Source organism: Papaver somniferum, chromosome 6 (genome assembly GCF_003573695.1).
Source record: "Papaver somniferum cultivar HN1 chromosome 6, ASM357369v1, whole genome shotgun sequence".
Classification (NCBI taxonomy): domain Eukaryota; kingdom Viridiplantae; phylum Streptophyta; class Magnoliopsida; order Ranunculales; family Papaveraceae; genus Papaver; species Papaver somniferum.
The window spans coordinates 55,451,167-55,468,324 of record NC_039363.1 but is presented as its reverse complement, the minus strand read 5'-3'; the positions used below and the strand labels follow the sequence as shown (position 1 = coordinate 55,468,324).

Below are 17,158 nucleotides of genomic sequence, written 5' to 3'. Positions count from 1 at the left end.
CGGACCTGCCAACAGGAAAAGGCCAATAATGCATGTTCTTGCATGTATTTATAAAGTTCCCTTTTGGCCTATGCGGAATAGGCCATTATTTATTGGCCATGGCCTTGCAACACGAGTTGTCTTAAGTTTCTTATCCCTTCTAGGATGGACTAGGTTCAGTGTTTGATCCCCTTCAACTTATTAAGGATGGAACGTGGGCAGCCGCAGTGAGTTGCAGCTTTGATGGTCCAGAATGTTGTCGCTCATACCATCTAATTGCGAGATGATTGAGACAGATAACTCATATCATATGGCTCGGAAAAGCGATGCAATATATGATTGTTGCAATACTTGATGAGGCGAGTAGCATTCCATTCTTTGGATGCTCATACTTCCTATAAAACCGTTCGACGTATACATGAACTAATAGCGTATTAGGCATGTCTAGGAAAGAAAGGTATATCGGTACACAAGTTAGCGAAGTTTGTATAAACCTAAGGCAAGTATGACATGAGCCTGATTGATGCACCCTTGGCACAAGTAACATCAGTGCCTAAGCTACGTAAAGAAGCTATAAATAGGCTTACAATGGCCTATGCGCAAGTTCAAGTCATAAACTATGCCTGAAAAAAGGACTCGAAATTCAATGATGCATGAAATAACGCATCACCATTAGCCTATATGACTTTATACCCTACGCAGAACCAGGGTAAGTTGGAAAGATATGGAAGCTAATTCTAGATGCATCATGCTTGTCGAACATGCTTGCAAAATAAAAATGGACGTGTATTTGCCTGGTGGGAAGAGAAGTTTAGGCCCGGTTAGTAGCATTAGAGCGCCGTATTAGGGAGTTATGGCATGCGTGCCCTGACGCTTCAGGCATAATTTTTTGGTCTGTCACACAACAGTACGTGTACTAGGTATGTGTACCTACATATATTTCAGAACCTCAAATATCTAGGGTATGCGTGCTAGGTATTTGTACCTACCCTGAGTCCAGATTTCAATCGTTTTGAAAACTCTTTTTAAGATGTTTTGAAACATTCCCCTTTGTTATAGATGTAAAATATCACTGCTTTGGAAATTTCCAAATGATATATGGCACAAAAATAGTTCTTGAACAATGAATTGTTTCGAAAGATTGCTAATGTCCTATTGTTTGAATATGTTTAAAAATTCATACGACATAGTCTCATATAGATAGAATGGTAATGCATGTGAGTGAATAGAATGGTTCAATTTTCACATACCTATTTATTGATGACATTCTCCAAAAATTTTCGTTGATCTTCAGTCTTCGATCTTCAAGGGTTATTCAATGATGTCTGATACTCAACTACCATAAACTAAACCTACTCCTAGACTCGACTTTAGTAAACTAGAAATTAAGATATAGTTTTGTGCATCTAACTTTGATAACAAGATTGAGATAACAAAACTTGCGAGTTCAACAGAGCATTGATCTAACGATATTTGTCAATTTCAAAAATAATATTCTTTACATATCTTTGAGAAGTTTCAGAATTGTCTATACCTTTTTTTTAAAACATTCCTTGGTAATAACGCTATCAATAATGGAGCTAGTATTCTTACAAACTCCTCCCTGAAGCACGCTACTTGATTGATTACGTGGAAGCTAACTCGTAGAATATGAGAATAATCTAATTCGGTGAAATCTCTTACGTTTCTTTCATTTAAAGTGTTCTTTGGGATCAAGAATTTTTTAGTGGTACCGTTGGTAGGAGAATAAATCGATATTTTTACTTTAGCTTTCAGTTAATTGAGTTGATTGACTAACAATATAGTTATCCTTGATCTGTCAAACCTGTTTATTCAAAGATCATTCTCTTCTAATTTAAGACCGTTTAAGTTTGTTTGAGGATTGACTATTACAGATCTACTGATTCAAGATATCCACATAGAATTTTTGATCAACCAACATTAACAGACTCCGTTTTTTTTAGTTGATCATTAGTGGGAATCAAGTTGTTTGTGCATCTTTTAAGATTGAAGACTTAAAGACTTCTATTTTTTTTTATGGTTTACGATCTTTGAGATTATTCTTGCGCACTTTATTCTCTGGGATCTCAACAAGCATTTTATCTCGATAGACTTATGCTTGTTGTAAAGATCGAACAAACTGTCTAGTTGCTTCTCCTCGTAGAGTTGCTTGGACAGAGCTTCTTCACCGAGATAAATTATTTCGATAATTATTTTCTTAGTTTGATTTGACCAAAGGAATTTATATTGATGGAAGATCCATTATTATACTGTATCTCTTATCCAAATAGTGATTTGGGAGATTGATAAGTGATTTGGTTACTAAAACGGGTTTAGTCCTTTGCTATTTCGAGTTACGATCCAAAGGAGTTGAGAGCGAAAGTCTTCACAGCATGTGAAGCAACTCAAGATAGTTGTCTTTTTTTTGTGATTCATGTGCATAGATTATATTGGTTATAAGGTCAAGGATATAAAAGGAACTGAGTAACTGAGGGTAGTTTACTTGGTCTTAAATACACAAAGTTGTGGTAATCAATTTGTATAACGGCTTAACTCCGAGAGTATTGAAAACTTAACTAAGTCTTAGGGTTTTTCTTCCAGGAAGTTTCCCCGTTAACAAAATCCTGTATGTTGTGTGATTTACTTTATATCTGCATTACATTGTTTATCTTTATAATTAAAGTTAAAATACTTGTGTGTGTTAATCTACTTGATACGATCACATAGTTAGTTCAGTTACGAACTTAGGCTATATACCAAGTTACATCTTATTGGAGTAATTCTTTGGCCATTATTTTTTCTGGTAGAAATTACACAAGGTGTGTCTGTTGTATAGATTGATACAAAAAGATTGTAGTGTACTCTGCACCCTCGTTATGTCAAAAATAGTTGTTGACAGATTCTCTGACATGACCCACTTCAATATCAGTATCTTAAATATCAGAGAAAATTGGACTTATATCATCACCAATTGGATGACAGTCATCCTCATGCATATTTTCCATTTGAATATTTTCACTCTACATTTGCCACAATTTTTTGATTCCAAACAAAGGCATCCTCATGTCAACCCCACTATTCACAAACAATCTCTTCGGTAAACTCATATTTTGTTGGGCATCAATAGACTTAATTACTGTTAACCTTGAGATTTTCTTATTTGAAGCTTATACCTTTGGTGAATTCACAACATGCTTCTTGGACGTTGAAAAGATAATGTTAGAGTTAGCATTCACATTAAAAAATTCAACACCATCTTTAGGTGAAGTTGATGAATTATTCACCATCTTTATAGGTGTAAACACCCAACAGTGTTTGTGACCTCAGAAAATGATGGACATTCATCACCAGACCTAAGAATTCTGTCAGTAATACTCATGAAAATATGCACATAACCATCATGTTCAACTTCATCCTTATTCCACGTGTTAAAGTACTCATCATCATTGATAAGCAATTCTGGTATATTCTCTGGACTAAACCAAAATAAATTAGCTCTTTTCAATTCATTAAACCCTAATATCCAAGTGATTAGATCACATAAGACTCATGTCCACCATTACACACACCCCAAATCATGAAAAAGCATTATTTATTAGTGGAAACACCTCAACCCTGAAATTTCTGTTTGGGTACTTAAACATATTTTTCCTGCACACCAAACATACAAGCACGTAATAGTCATCAGTTACTATCATTACTAGATTATCATTACAACAACCTTAACTTCAACAATATATAATCAAAATTAAGGTTTAACTGTCATATTATAATATAACATGTTGTTTGAGGGTGAAAACTACTTCTGCTGGTTTTGGTAAATTCGTGTGTGTGTGGATGAGAAACGAGTCTAAATCCAAAACAATGTACTGGACGGGAGTACTTTTGATTCGAGAGATCAATCTGTACAATCCTGGCCTAAACCAAGAAATGGTCGTTCCAGGCTTGCTTCGCTCACAAAGTGAAGGAGAAGGGTTGGTCTTAGGGAGGGAAGCGAAGGAAGTGTTGAGACCAGAATCGTTGATCATGAAGGTGTGGTTGTTTATGACTTGTATCAGAAAGTAGAACTGGCCATCAAAATAAAAAGCTATAAGGTGATTTCTGGATACTATGTTGTTCTCCGACCGAAACTTGTTGTTTGGTGAAAATAGGTGAAACCTATTTATACAAGTCGTAGTAAAACGTACCCTGGTCTCGTAGGAAGTGGAAACGATTGAGTAGTGGAAGAGTGGAGTAACGTGTAACGTCGGAATTTATGCTTCCATAATGAAGGAAACGTTTACACCATTACTTCTTGCCATTACTAACCGCCCTTATGATAGACGCATTTATATGTCTATTTTGATCTCTTTTATGTATTTTATTAGTTCCCATTTGTTCTCATTATGGTGTTTTTATGTTTGTTTAGGTGTTTTTGGAGAAAATACCCTTGTATGGAAAGAGTTGCTCAAAAAGTGATGATTTACACCCCGGAGAAAAGTACTAAAGGCACCCCAGAAATGTCCTGGAGGCGCCCCAGAAATGTACCGGAAACGTCCCAGAAATGTCCCGGAGGAAACCAGAAAAATTACTATTTCAACCCAATAATTACTATTTCAACCCAAATTACTAAGGGGAAACCTATACAAGATAGGGGGAGGTCATCTTCTCAAAATTCAAAATCAATTTTTGGCGGGAAAAGAAAGTTATTCTCTGGCAGATTTTTGGTTCGTGATTTGGAAGTGTTTTAGCGAGATTAAATCGATGTAATTCTTCGGAAAGGTTTATTTGGGCTTAACAGGCGTCATACGGGTGTTGGTTTCAATCCAAATTGGCTAGTTAATCCGAGAGAAGAAAAACAGGGAAAGCACGTCACATGGAAGATATTCTCGGGATTTTTAGCTATCTTTGGAATGATTTCGTGTGTATACAGCGTGCGTTACTTCATCAGAGACGCGTAATAAACATGATGGTAGAATGTCAACACCATGCAGACGCGTGAACAAGGTAAAGAAGGAAATAATTACGTAACTCTGGTAGAAAATATTTTCTGAGAATAAAACTCTTTAGTGGAAGATTATTCGAATTGATGGCGGAGACTTGGAGGCGCTGTGACTATATAAATGCTTCTGGGATGTCATAGAACTGTTGTCGAGAGTTTGGGGGCTTGAGGAGAGCCGAGGAGCAAGAAATCAAGATGAACAGCAAGCTTCCTGCTGCTGTTTGCTGCTGCTGATGAAGAACACCAAGAACACGAAGAACGGACTCGCAAGGACAGTCGTTTATGAACAAATTATAAGACGCACAGCCGTGGGTCGCAGCGCAGTCTAAATATCAGCAGCACCTCTCTCTTATCGTTCCTTTTGTGACGCCTTTTGTGGGTCGTACATTCACTGTTTTACTCATTTTAATCAACTTTTGAGCAACATACATGTATTTTGAGATTATGATTAATATGAGAAGCTAAATCCCAACACTGGGACGATGGAGGAAGCCTTATTTCACACTTGGGTAATTATATTTAATTCTTTTCATGACTTTTGCACTAATTTTAATTTAAATCATGATTTAAATTAATTAGGTGTGATTTGATTTGATGGGTCATGCTTAGCTTAGATGATTTGATGTCCCATGATTAACATTTACACCTAATATTTTGAGAATCAATCTTGGCAATAAATTAGAGTCGATATATTTAATATATTTTTCGAGCTATTATTGATAAAAGAATTATTATTTGAACCTTAAGAAATGAATTTGGCGGAATCCTAGTCCCAGTACCTCTGTCCCATTGTGACAAATATTGTGTATATATTTTTATTTTTAAATCTTTACAAGTCCGAGCAACGAACTTTTACTACCACTTTCAAAACTATAACACCTTCTTCATGACACTTTCTTGTAACGGGCGCATTGCACTCCGCACGTTGTAAACCGCCAGACCAATACCCTGATGAGTATCCCCCAGTTTGTGACATGTTTGATGTCTCGAGTGTTTTCGTGGAAAACATGTAGCACTTTGCTACGTGTGGCAAGTTAAAATCAAGAGGCTTGCCGCAGAAAAATAACATGTGATGCTATTAGGCTTGTCTCGTTGGTGAACTTTGATGGCTGGGATTGCATCTCATGATGAAGAGTAGCTATTGATTATGGCTACCTTTTGTTGGCGCCTGGTAATGGCGCAATGGCACCTTTGGTGCATGCCAGCGGCATTGAAGCATGGCTGGCATGGATCGTGCATGTCAATGGAACGGTGGTGCAAGTGGCGCCTGGCGTAGCCATGGCCACTAGATTTAAGAAGCGGGTCGCCTAAAAGTTGCCAAAAATCTGTCGGTTTGGTGGAAAACTTGGATGGCTGAGATCGCATCTCATGAGGAAGGGTAGCCGTTGATTATGGATACCTTATGTTGGCGCCTGGTAATGGCACAGTGGCGCCTTTAGTGCATGCCAGTGGCATTGCGGCATGGATGGCATAGTTCGTGGATGCCAGTGACACAGTGGAATGGCTGGCATAGTTTGTGCATGCCAGCGGCATGATGCTGTAAGTGGCGCCATGGCTACAGGATTTTTGGCACGTTGGTGTTAGATTCAAACGTGGTGTGGCAACATCAGTCTTAATGGCCACATTGATTCCAATGTTCGGTGGAGCATTGTTTGGCTCGGTTGGCGCAACAACTTTGCCTAAATTAGGGTTTGGCATGTCGAAACCCTGATTAGCGTATATGGCATGTAGTATGCAGTAGGAGGCACGTTTGGCATGTGCACTTGGCATGCCTTTTGGCGTGTGCGGTTGGCATGCTTTTGGCATGTGCGCCTGACATGCGCGTTTGGCATGTTTGGAATGTGCGCCTGACATGTTTGTTTTTGGCATGGTTTTGGGAATCCAACTTGGTAGGGTAACTTTTTGACACAATTTCCACCCTTTTTAAAGCTGTGGCAGGTTTAGAGCAACCTGATTGGTCAACGAAAGCAGGGAGCCAGCCAAGCATGGGCATGGCCACCTTTTTGGTACGCGTGGCAGGTTCAGTGCGACCTGATTGGTCGATGGGAAATAAATCCGACAAGTATAGGCCCAGCCACAACTTATGTGCATGTGGCGAGTTTAGGGCGACCTGATTGGTCGAGGGAAATGGGGCCAATTTAGGATGGGGAGTGGCCAATGAGAAATGGCGCCGGTTGGCCTACGGTATGGCCACGCCTCTCTTTGTTGCTGCTCCTATCCTGCGGCTCCTTTTTTTCTGACTCTAGGAAGGATTTTGCATCTGCTAATCCATGGCGGATTAATTATCTAGTTTTCATAGGCTTAATTTCGATAAGCAAGGTCTGATATACCGCGCAAGGTGCAAAACCCTAACTTTTGCAAATTAGTCAGGATAATTGATTGAATTCTATATGTTGACACAAAGTTCTTTTAAGTTCATTGCCGGAGAGCAGCATACTTTCCGATTGAATACCTTATGCAATGACGTTATCCTTGATATTTGGAAAATCGTGCTACTCTGCTGCGAGTGAACACAAATTGTCATGCCATATCAACATTAAGGGTTCAGCCGGGGAACATAGCACATGAAGCATTCAAAGAAACTTATATTAATTGAATGTAGGCAAGGTGCCAAAATTTACAGAATGCCTAGGATTTTTGCTACATGCACCATTTTGGGTAAATTTCATATGAAAATATTGAGTTGCTCGATAAATGTGTCAGTGGAGAGGTTGACACTCATGGTCCGTTTCCTTACAGAGTGACGTCACATCAGATGCAAGGTTTTACAATTTTAATCGTAAGCTAAAAACCACCATTAACACATGTGAAATTTATTAATTACAACCATAATATTATTGAACTAAAAAATCCCCAATTCTTAAAATTAGGGTTTCTACAGTCCCCAAATTTGAAAAAAATTAGGGTTTCGAGATTCAAATTCAAAATCAAGAAGAAGTACATCATTTCATCATACTAATTTCACATCAAAACTAAAATACCATTAAAACATATCATTTATGCATTTGAAAATCAATAAAACAATGACCATAATTCCACATAATAGAATCTTACCTTCCATTGTGCGTATGACTTTCATATCTTCAATATTAGTTCAACTGATCCAACCAAAATCATTTTATCATCCAAGCAAGTTTCGGTAGAAGAACAAACGGAGGAGGAGAATAACATCCAGAGAAAAACCTCGAGAAGAAACTAATGATTTATAAGGTTTACTTTTTCTTTTTATATCACCTCTAAATATCGTACGATTACATGTGTGATCAGATCTAATCGTCATATTATTCTCGATATGCCGTGTTTTTAAGATTTCATTTTTACTCGTCATGTCGTTCTCGAGATGTGATGGCCTCAAGATTTTATTTTAACTCGGGGACATAAGTATTATTTCACTTTTAAGGGATAAATTAGCAATATATAATGAATATTTAATCATTAACGGTGGGCCTAGGATGAGTTAACAACTAGTTAACCTATTTGGATTGAAAACCCGTTACGAAGGACATAATTAATAATGATTTTGTTCAAAAGATGACATACTTGTAATTTGATCATTTAAGAGAGGGACACTTTATGACAGTACTATTAGTTTAACATAATGCAAAAGGCTGATTCAATAAGAAAATAAATAGTGCAAACAAAAATGAAGCATGCGAATTTTAATTCATTATTCATTTACATTCCATTTTGATCTCACCGTGATTTTCTCGTTAACTCCTTCATTTGTTTTGAAGATATTATTACTCCATATGAAGTTTCATCTTGTGATGGTATTAGTACTTCAAGAAAGAAAAAAAAATTGACATCAAGAACAATAATGATGATGAATCGATGATATTTTCAGTTGAAGCAGTTGTTGAGTTAGTTAATCATCATTATTATGTTAATGAACAAATGAGGACTATCATGGGATTACAAGATCATTATACGACTCAAATGAAGGTAATTAATTAACAATGATCTAGTATATATTCAGTTTCATCAAGAGGGTTAAACCAAAAATATTCTTTTGATGAAGATCCCAGGAAAGAGCATATGATAAATTATAATGGACTTTCATCACAGGCAATGAAAAATCTTGAATTTAATGATATGGTGTAACTTAATCTTTAACCATTTATCCATTATCGTTCTTTTTTATCCTTACAAATGGTTGCCCCGAGGGAAATTCAAACGTGAAAGAGGTCTCAGAAAAAAAATCCCGACTCTCTTTATCTATATATCCTTTGTACCAAGGCTCTTTCTAGTTGATGACTTAATAGAAAAATAAGAATGTTATACAAGATTAAAGCTTCAAGGTATGCTCCTACTGTTTGCCATCTCTTTTCTACTAATTTTGTTTCATGATTATGATATAGTTTTGCTACGCCTTAAGTTTATTTGACCTAAATATTTTCTTTTGCTACTTTAAAAAGTATGGAATCCTTTTTAGTGCCCATGTTACCAATTAATAGTGACTGAACTAAATTGTGATATATTATTGGTATAAAGAAACAAAATTTAGGAGAGAACTACTTGTTAATTCCACTATTTTCCGAAGTAGGATGAAAGCTTATTTGAGTATTGCGGAGGTTCTTGATACCACAATTTAAAACTGGTCCACTCATTCCTATCGCGAGTTGGTAAAAGCATTTCCGTCAAGAGCATTGGTCAATAAGCTATACCCCTTTACCAATTCTATACTTTCTTTATCCTTAAAGGCTCATGTCGCAAAGTGGATACTCTCCTTAACAAGTTTTAATAGGTAAATCTTTATATCCTAAGGATAAACAAATTAAAACCTTGGTCTGAGATAACATATGCAAACCTAAAGCTAAATGTGGTATGAAATTTGGGAAAGATGATTAATAATCTTGTTACGTTAGCTAAGAATGCTTGGAGACTTGCCTAAACACCTGGATTATTTAACCGCTTAGGTTCTTAAAGCCAATTTTTTCCTAACCGTGATTCTTAAATACTAAATATCTTCAAAATGCTATTAAGGGAAAATAATAATAATTAAACCTTTCACCTCTTGGATTACAAGAGATTGTTTTTTCATATCTGTTGTGCTAAATGGGCTCTAGAGTTAAGAAGAACTATTTTAATCTCAACTCTACTTCAATTCTTTGTTGGAAAGTGGGTACCAGAGGATGAAAAATCAGAAAAAGAAAGAATGTTGTAACACCGACTTCAAGGTCTTGCAATTCTATTCAGCAAATATTTTGACCCTTACCAAATAATTTGGGAGTACAACCGGTCAACGAAATAATACTTTTCGGCGTAATGAAACCCTAACAACGTTATTGGATTTAAGGGTTGTACTCCCTTGACCCAACCAAGAACACACAATAATTAGATTCTGATGATGCTCAGAGAAAAAAGAAATCAAAGATTTATGATGTGTCGAAGTGGGAGAAAGCCTTCTAAATTTAGAGGGTTTCATGTCTATTGGAGATATCTCTTCATCTCCAACAAACGCCTTCAAGAGACATCAATTAATGGTGTTTCATGAAGAGACGCCTTATGGGAAGAGGCGTTTGTAGAACAATATGGAAAACCGAATTAAGTTTTCAAATTCAAAACCAGAAAAAATTAGGTTATCAAACATAGCCATTGAGGCTGCCGCCACCCCGGATCCCCCGTTCATAGCAGCAAACATTATGAAAATATCCTAACAACCTTATCCTTTAAGTTGCTAACTTAACTGACCCAAATACTCGAGCCTGGGATCTAGTTAAATCAGAACTTATTTGCTCATGAGAAGATAATTCCGTTGGCATCAAGCCAAATCTCCATTCTTGATATGAGGACTTGGGATCCTTCTAAGTAACATATGAATTACCCCAACAATTTTTTATTTATTTATGGAAAGGTTAACTTATATTAATCAAATAATATAGTACAAAAGATTTATAAGCTCATTTTTATCAAACACATTGGAAATAACACTAGATTTTAAAATTCTTACCTGAAGTTGGGATGACATGTGCCGAAAATGTTTTAGACGAGCTTCTTTTGCAATGTAGTTCGCTGTAGAATTATATTTTCTGTTTATATACGGCACCTGAGCCTGCAACAATTTTTTCAGAATTGAGAGTGCTTATTGTATGGTATGTTCTCATTCCAAAAGGAATCTTTGCATGACTTGTTAATTACCCCACAATTGTCCAAGTGAAATTGTACCTCAACCTATGAATATGTCTTTAGAGAATCCGGTTTGGAAGATGAGATCCCTAGCAGAGACCAAGTTTTCATTTGAAAATGCGCTAATAATGCTATACTTGTTAGATCCTCAACAGAAAACATCAACTAAAGCTATACATGAAAAACTATTTCATTTATCCAAATCTGGGATCCGATAACTACATGTGTCTCATTGCATAATAAGAATACGAAAAAATCCCCTCGTTATTATCGAACTAATGTGCCAAAATTGACAGTTCTGTAAAAAGGAAACTATACATAAACCCTCTTCAATGTACACGTTTTCTTTTGAGTTTTTACCTAAAATTTTGTCAGCCATTTAACTGGGTCCCACATAATTTATCCTCTTCCTAAATTGGTAATATTTTCCTCTCTCTTTCTTTAATAAGGGGGCCTGTAATGTAGATTCAATTGGTCAAATACCCGTTTCTCGTTTCTACTTCTTGCAAAAAATATCTATTTGTTCCATTTTTACTTTACCCCTCAAGGTCCTGTTATAAACTCTTATTCTCTCTCTTGTTATTTTTGTATCTTTTTCTTTTCTGTCGATCTGATCTATTTTTCCTTCTTCTCCAAAGATTGACTGCTTGGGTCTTCGATTTCAAGGTAAGGGATTATAGAGATCTTGAAAACCTTTATTTTCATTTGCTGTGATTTTTTACAAGCATATCATTTTTGGATCTGTACGTGGATATTTTTTGATAGGTTTTTCATCCTAGTTATTTTAAAGATTGGATGTTGTTGAGTTAAAGATTGATAATTATAATTGATAAGAATCCCATATGCTTTATGTAAGTTTTTTGATTATTCTATGAGAATTCTCTGAAAGTTTTGATTCCGCTCCTTGCATGTTAGGTTTTATAGTGCTTAGATAAATTCTAGTTAGAATGGTTTTATCTTGTAAGGTTATTTTATTGTCCTTGATAGGTGAAGGTTTTTCTTTTCATCAGCCAATCTAATTAAAAAAAAGGTTGTTAGGGAAGAACTAATCTTGTTATACTCGGTGTTATGAATCAGGATCGGAGATTGCAGTAGTCTATTTCTGAAATCTAAGTTTTTATGGGTGTTGAAATCATGGGGGGAGATGTAGCTCATGTTCATGCGAAGGAAGTAACTGAAGGAGAAAAGAAAACTCTTGTGCATGAGAAACAAAATGGAAAGCTGAAACAGGGACCAGTACTTGATGAGCCGGTTAAATTTGGTTCTCAAGGAAATGATGTACCTGTGAAAGAAGAAGCACCGGTTAAAGATACCAACTTGCCAAAGGATGTTGTTGATGAATGGCCTGAAAATAAGCAAATTCATTATTTCTATTTCCCAAGAGTTCGGCCTTTGGATGACCCAAAACTGAAAGTGAAAATTGATCAAGCTGAAAAAGAGCTACGTAGGAAGAATGATGCACGTTTTCAGATATTGGAAGCGATTAAGGCGAAAAGAGTATGTTTTAAATGCATATACTGATTCTGATATTTCATTTATCGTTAAAATTATAAAATTTAACGATATTGAATTAACTTTGATATAAAATTAACTTTGATATAAAATTAACTTTGATATAAAATTATAAAATTTAATGATATTGAATTAACTTTGCTTGAGTTTTCAATATGACCAGGGGTAGATTAGGCATACTAAAACTTACAGATTTCAATCTCATTATGTTTCTTGTTGCAGACCGAACGTGGGGATGTGTTTTCGCAATTGAAGCCTTTAATCGGTGAGAACCAAAAGTATAGGGAAATTGTTGATCAGAAGAGGAGTGAAATGAAACCTTTACATGAGGCTCTGGGACAGTTTCGCACAAACCGCGAAAGGGGTACTGGTTTATGCTCGTCAGAACAAGAGCTTAATGATGCTGTAAGCTTCATGCAACTGAGTTGTGTTAGGATGACTGCATTTTGTTTTACCGACTTCACTTCTTTAGTATTTCTCGCTTGTTCATTGACAATTACCTCTGAATACAGATTCGCAACTTGAATTATCAGATCCAACATGAGAGCAACACATTGGCCGAGGAGAAAAAAATACTAAAGGAAATTAGAGTACTTGAAGGGTCAAGGGACAAGGTTATTGCTAATTCTGTTATGACAGCCAAGATTCAGGATTCGTTAGGTCAGAAGGATGCTATTCAGGACCAAGTCAAAGTAAGTCAGTGATTTATTTTTCTGGACTTTATTTTTCTGACTTTCCGATGTTGGATGTTAATTAGTGCATGTAATTTCCACTATAGCTTATTGGTGGTGACTTGGACGGAATAAAAAAAGAGAGACAAGCCGTTACAGCAAAGATTAAGATATTGGATGGTGAGATCAAGGCCATAGATCAAGATATTAAGAAATTACAAGAGGAATTGGATGCTCTCAGCCAGTCAAGGGATAAGCAGTTTGAACATATTCGTGAACTGAGAAATCAGCGTGAAGGAGGGGTATGCTCCTTCCCAATTTGATTATAATCTGTGACATGTTCTTTGGCAAAAATTTGATTCCAATTTTACTTTATGATAGCATTTCTACATTCGATTCAGAGATCTCGAACACTTTATTAAGATAGAATTTTGCATCTCACTTCATTTAGTCCGTTCTGTTCTCTTTTATGTGGTGGCATTAAGTGATTCATAGGCATTGTTTCTGTGCTCATAGTTTGATATATGAATACATTGTTTCTAGCCTTTACACTGTTTGAGAAATCTGTACTTGTAAGTCCTTGTGATCCTAATTGGGTGCTTAAAGAATTCGTACGCTGATATCTGTTGCTTTTTATTTTTTATTGTTAAATTAACTAGTTGTTTAAGATAGTCTGTGGTATTAGTGTTGAAGTTTTTCCAGCATGAGGCTCCTGAAATAAAATAGCACTCACATCCTAAATATCCCGAGTCAAACTTTGAAACAGCTTGTGCTTGAAGTGTTATATTCAATTTTTGTAGAGGGTGATAGGATTGTATTTCTCCAATATAATATAATTATGTTTTGTCATTTCAATATTTTTGATCTTTTTTTCATTTTTGAAGTTTGTCGTTGTTTACGGTGTTTTTTGTCAAATCAGAATTCAGCCTTTTACCAAAACCGATCACTCCTGAACAACGCTCGAGGATTTGCTGCAAACAAGGATATAACAGCCCTTGAAGATTTATGTAATACCGAGGTTTGTTGGTCAGACTTTTCCCTTGCAAACTCTATCCAGTTCTTATATGTATCCACATTTTACTTTCGCTGTTCTTTTAGGTTGAGAAATTCATGTCCCTGTGGAGTAGTAGCAAGGCTTTTAGGGATGATTACGAGAAAAGAATCCTGTCTTCACTTGATTCTCGACAATTGAGCAAGGATGGAAGAATCAGAAATCCAGATGAAAAACCTTTGGTTTCAGAACCACCGGCAGCCGTTGAACGCGAGGTATTGAAGCCTGTAGTAAAACGGCCAAAGGAAGAAACTAAGACCCACCCACAGCAAGATAAAACTCATGTTACCAAGGTCCAAAAGGAAGAACTGAAAAAATCAACCGCACCAGTCATCAGTACAAAGATTGAAGACGTAGAAGAGGAGATTTTCTCAATTGGAAAACCACAAAAGGAGCCTGTGAAGGCAATTGATCAAGCAAAATTGAAGGAGATTAAAAGGGAAGAGGAGATTGCCAAAGCTAAGTCAGCTTTAGAGAGGAAGAAGAAGTTGGCAGAGAAAGCAGCAGCTAAAGCAGCTATTCGGGCTCAAAAAGAAGCTGAAAAGAAACTCAAGGTATGAACATTTTAGTCCATTATCTCATTACTAATAGTCGAAGTACTTCTCCAATCTCAGATTTATGGATCGTCTTTTTATTTTTTTTATTTGTAGGATCGCGAGAAGAAGTCGAAGAAGAAGATAGGAGTTACTCCAGATTCTGAAGAGCAGTCAGAAGCAGAAAACTTGGGAAGTGTTGAACCTGAAAATGCAAATGTCAGTGTTGAAGCTCCAATCCAAACAAAGACCAAAGAACAAAAGGAAAACACAGTGAGGCCTAGAATCCGGGCCAGAGGTGGTCAGGATTCACTCCCTAAGGTTATCCTAAAGCGTAAGAAGGCAACGCCATACTGGACATGGGCTGCTCCTGCTGCTTTGGTAATTCTTATCCTTTTGGTGCTTGGGTATTACTATCTTCTTTGAAAACAAACACTTCCAGCCAAAAAAAAAACAAAAGACAATTAGAGTGAGATTTATAGAAATGGGAGAGGGTCTAATTTTCGGTTAACGAGCTTATGTCATGTTCTACTTTTTTCAAGTTTTAGAACAGTGAAGACTAATATTTTGTTCTTTTACATCCCGGGTTGTTTATGAACTCGAATAAACTCATAATGTTTCTTGGTAGCCCATAACAGTTGCTGAGATTATGTTTTAATTCGTTTTTAAGACAAAGAAGATACATTAAAGCATGTTATTTCCTGATTAGGTAGAGGTGTGTTTAAGTGAATAGTGACATTTTTTCTCTTATAATTTGTGAAGTTAATTGAGACTTGCTTATGATTTGAAAATATAATGTTTACAATAGACTAAAGTGGATATACTTTTTGTGGAAGTAAAAATTTTACTTGGTTACTATATACAAGCAATGGCTTGTATTTCTTTTATGAATTGATCTATTTGCTGAAGTTGTTTAGTACGTATATGAGTTCAAATGGGTGATTGGGATTAAAAGAAGCAATATATATATATATATATATATATATATATATATATATATATATATATATATATATATATATATATATATTTGTAATTGCACTTTGGTGCTGCGTTCACCATTTTGCACCATTCCCAATTTTTCCAGTCAGAAATCATAGGCGTCTAAGAAATCGAAATCTTGTCTGACCGAGCAATGGTACAGCCATATTCTAGTACGGGTGGGAAGGTCAGAACTATAGAACTTTCTGTACTTTCTGTTGCTCTTGATTCAAACAGTGCCCCTTGTGGGAGATCATTGAGGAGATTAGGGACGGGGAGCATCTAGCTACAGTGCACAGCTATATTTACATTCCTTTACATACAATCTGATTTGCAGAACTTAGAAAGTAACAAGATAAGTCTTGAACTAGATTGTGCTCATCCCATCAAACAACATTAACCATTTGAAGCATCAAGGTTATCTGACAAGAAAGAACCTGCCAAATTTAGGTGAAAACACCATTGCTTCTGCTAGGATGACTCTAGCATCGTTCACCACAGTAGTTTCTTTGGCTGTCATACAGGACTGATACACTAGCTTCAACTATGGATGCTTTTAGGAACGGATGCATCCGAAAAAAAACTACTACTCCCACAGTAAAGTTCACTCATGAAAAACAGGAAGACATGGTCTGACAAGTATGATGCTCTTACTGAAGTATGTGCGTTGCGTACTGAGGTTAACGTAGTCTTAATTTGAGTGGCACGTAAGAACGGATCTGCTCTGATAAAAAGAAAAAAAAGAAAGAACGGTGTGAACACGAAAATAAATATGGTATCTTCGTTTACACAAGTAATGTTCGCAATATAACCAAAACTTAATAAAGGGTAGACTGTAAATAAAACTTCTGATAGGAAGACTCAGAGCTTTTGGGCCCGTCCTGGCCTTTCATCATAATGGAGATTATGATAGGCACAAATGACAGTTAAGTATGAAGAGTAAAGTGCAGAAAGTAAATGAGACAATGATTTACATGGTTCAACATTAAAGCCCCCTTCTCTCTTAGTGGACAAGGATATATATAAGCTTCTTCTGTGGGTCCCGTCCTTGGAGTACAACAGTCCTTATCGTCTAGGTTAATGTGCCATCCCGATGCTACCTTCGTCTCAGTCCATCGTCTCCCAACGGCATTATGCATAAACGAAGGAAAACCTCCTACTCCTCCATAGGATGTTTGACACGTATCCCACACTTGAATCATTTAATGCGGGTAGTTGGGGTTGCCTGCACGCGTCAGGCGGCTGTTTGGTACCCCTGTCACATCTGTCTGCAAAAATCATCCCTACCCTTGATCTTGGATCTTCCTCGGGATGAAGTAAAGTA

At 36.4% G+C, this 17,158-nt stretch overlaps 1 protein-coding gene across 1 annotated transcript; it reads left to right on the top strand.

The window, feature by feature from the left end:
- Window positions 1-11,529: 11,529 nt before the first annotated feature.
- On the top strand, window positions 11,530-15,561 carry LOC113287619 (proton pump-interactor 1-like). The gene is made up of 8 exons (XM_026536406.1): window positions 11,530-11,752; window positions 12,164-12,583; window positions 12,821-13,003; window positions 13,111-13,290; window positions 13,377-13,571; window positions 14,189-14,287; window positions 14,368-14,874; window positions 14,971-15,561. The coding sequence occupies exons 2-8, from the start codon at window positions 12,206-12,208 to the stop codon at window positions 15,277-15,279; spliced, it is 1,851 nt and encodes a 616-aa protein (XP_026392191.1). The 5' UTR covers window positions 11,530-11,752; window positions 12,164-12,205; the 3' UTR covers window positions 15,280-15,561.
- The last annotated feature ends 1,597 nt before the right edge of the window (window positions 15,562-17,158 follow it).

Coding starts and splice junctions, on each gene's coding strand:
- LOC113287619 (XM_026536406.1), top strand. CDS start 12,206: ATGGGTGTTGAAATCATGGGGGGAGATGTAGCTCATGTTCATGCGAAG. Junction 12,584..12,820: donor AAGCGATTAAGGCGAAAAGA/GTATGTTTTAAA, acceptor TTCTTGTTGCAG/ACCGAACGTGGGGATGTGTT. Junction 13,004..13,110: donor AACAAGAGCTTAATGATGCT/GTAAGCTTCATG, acceptor CTCTGAATACAG/ATTCGCAACTTGAATTATCA.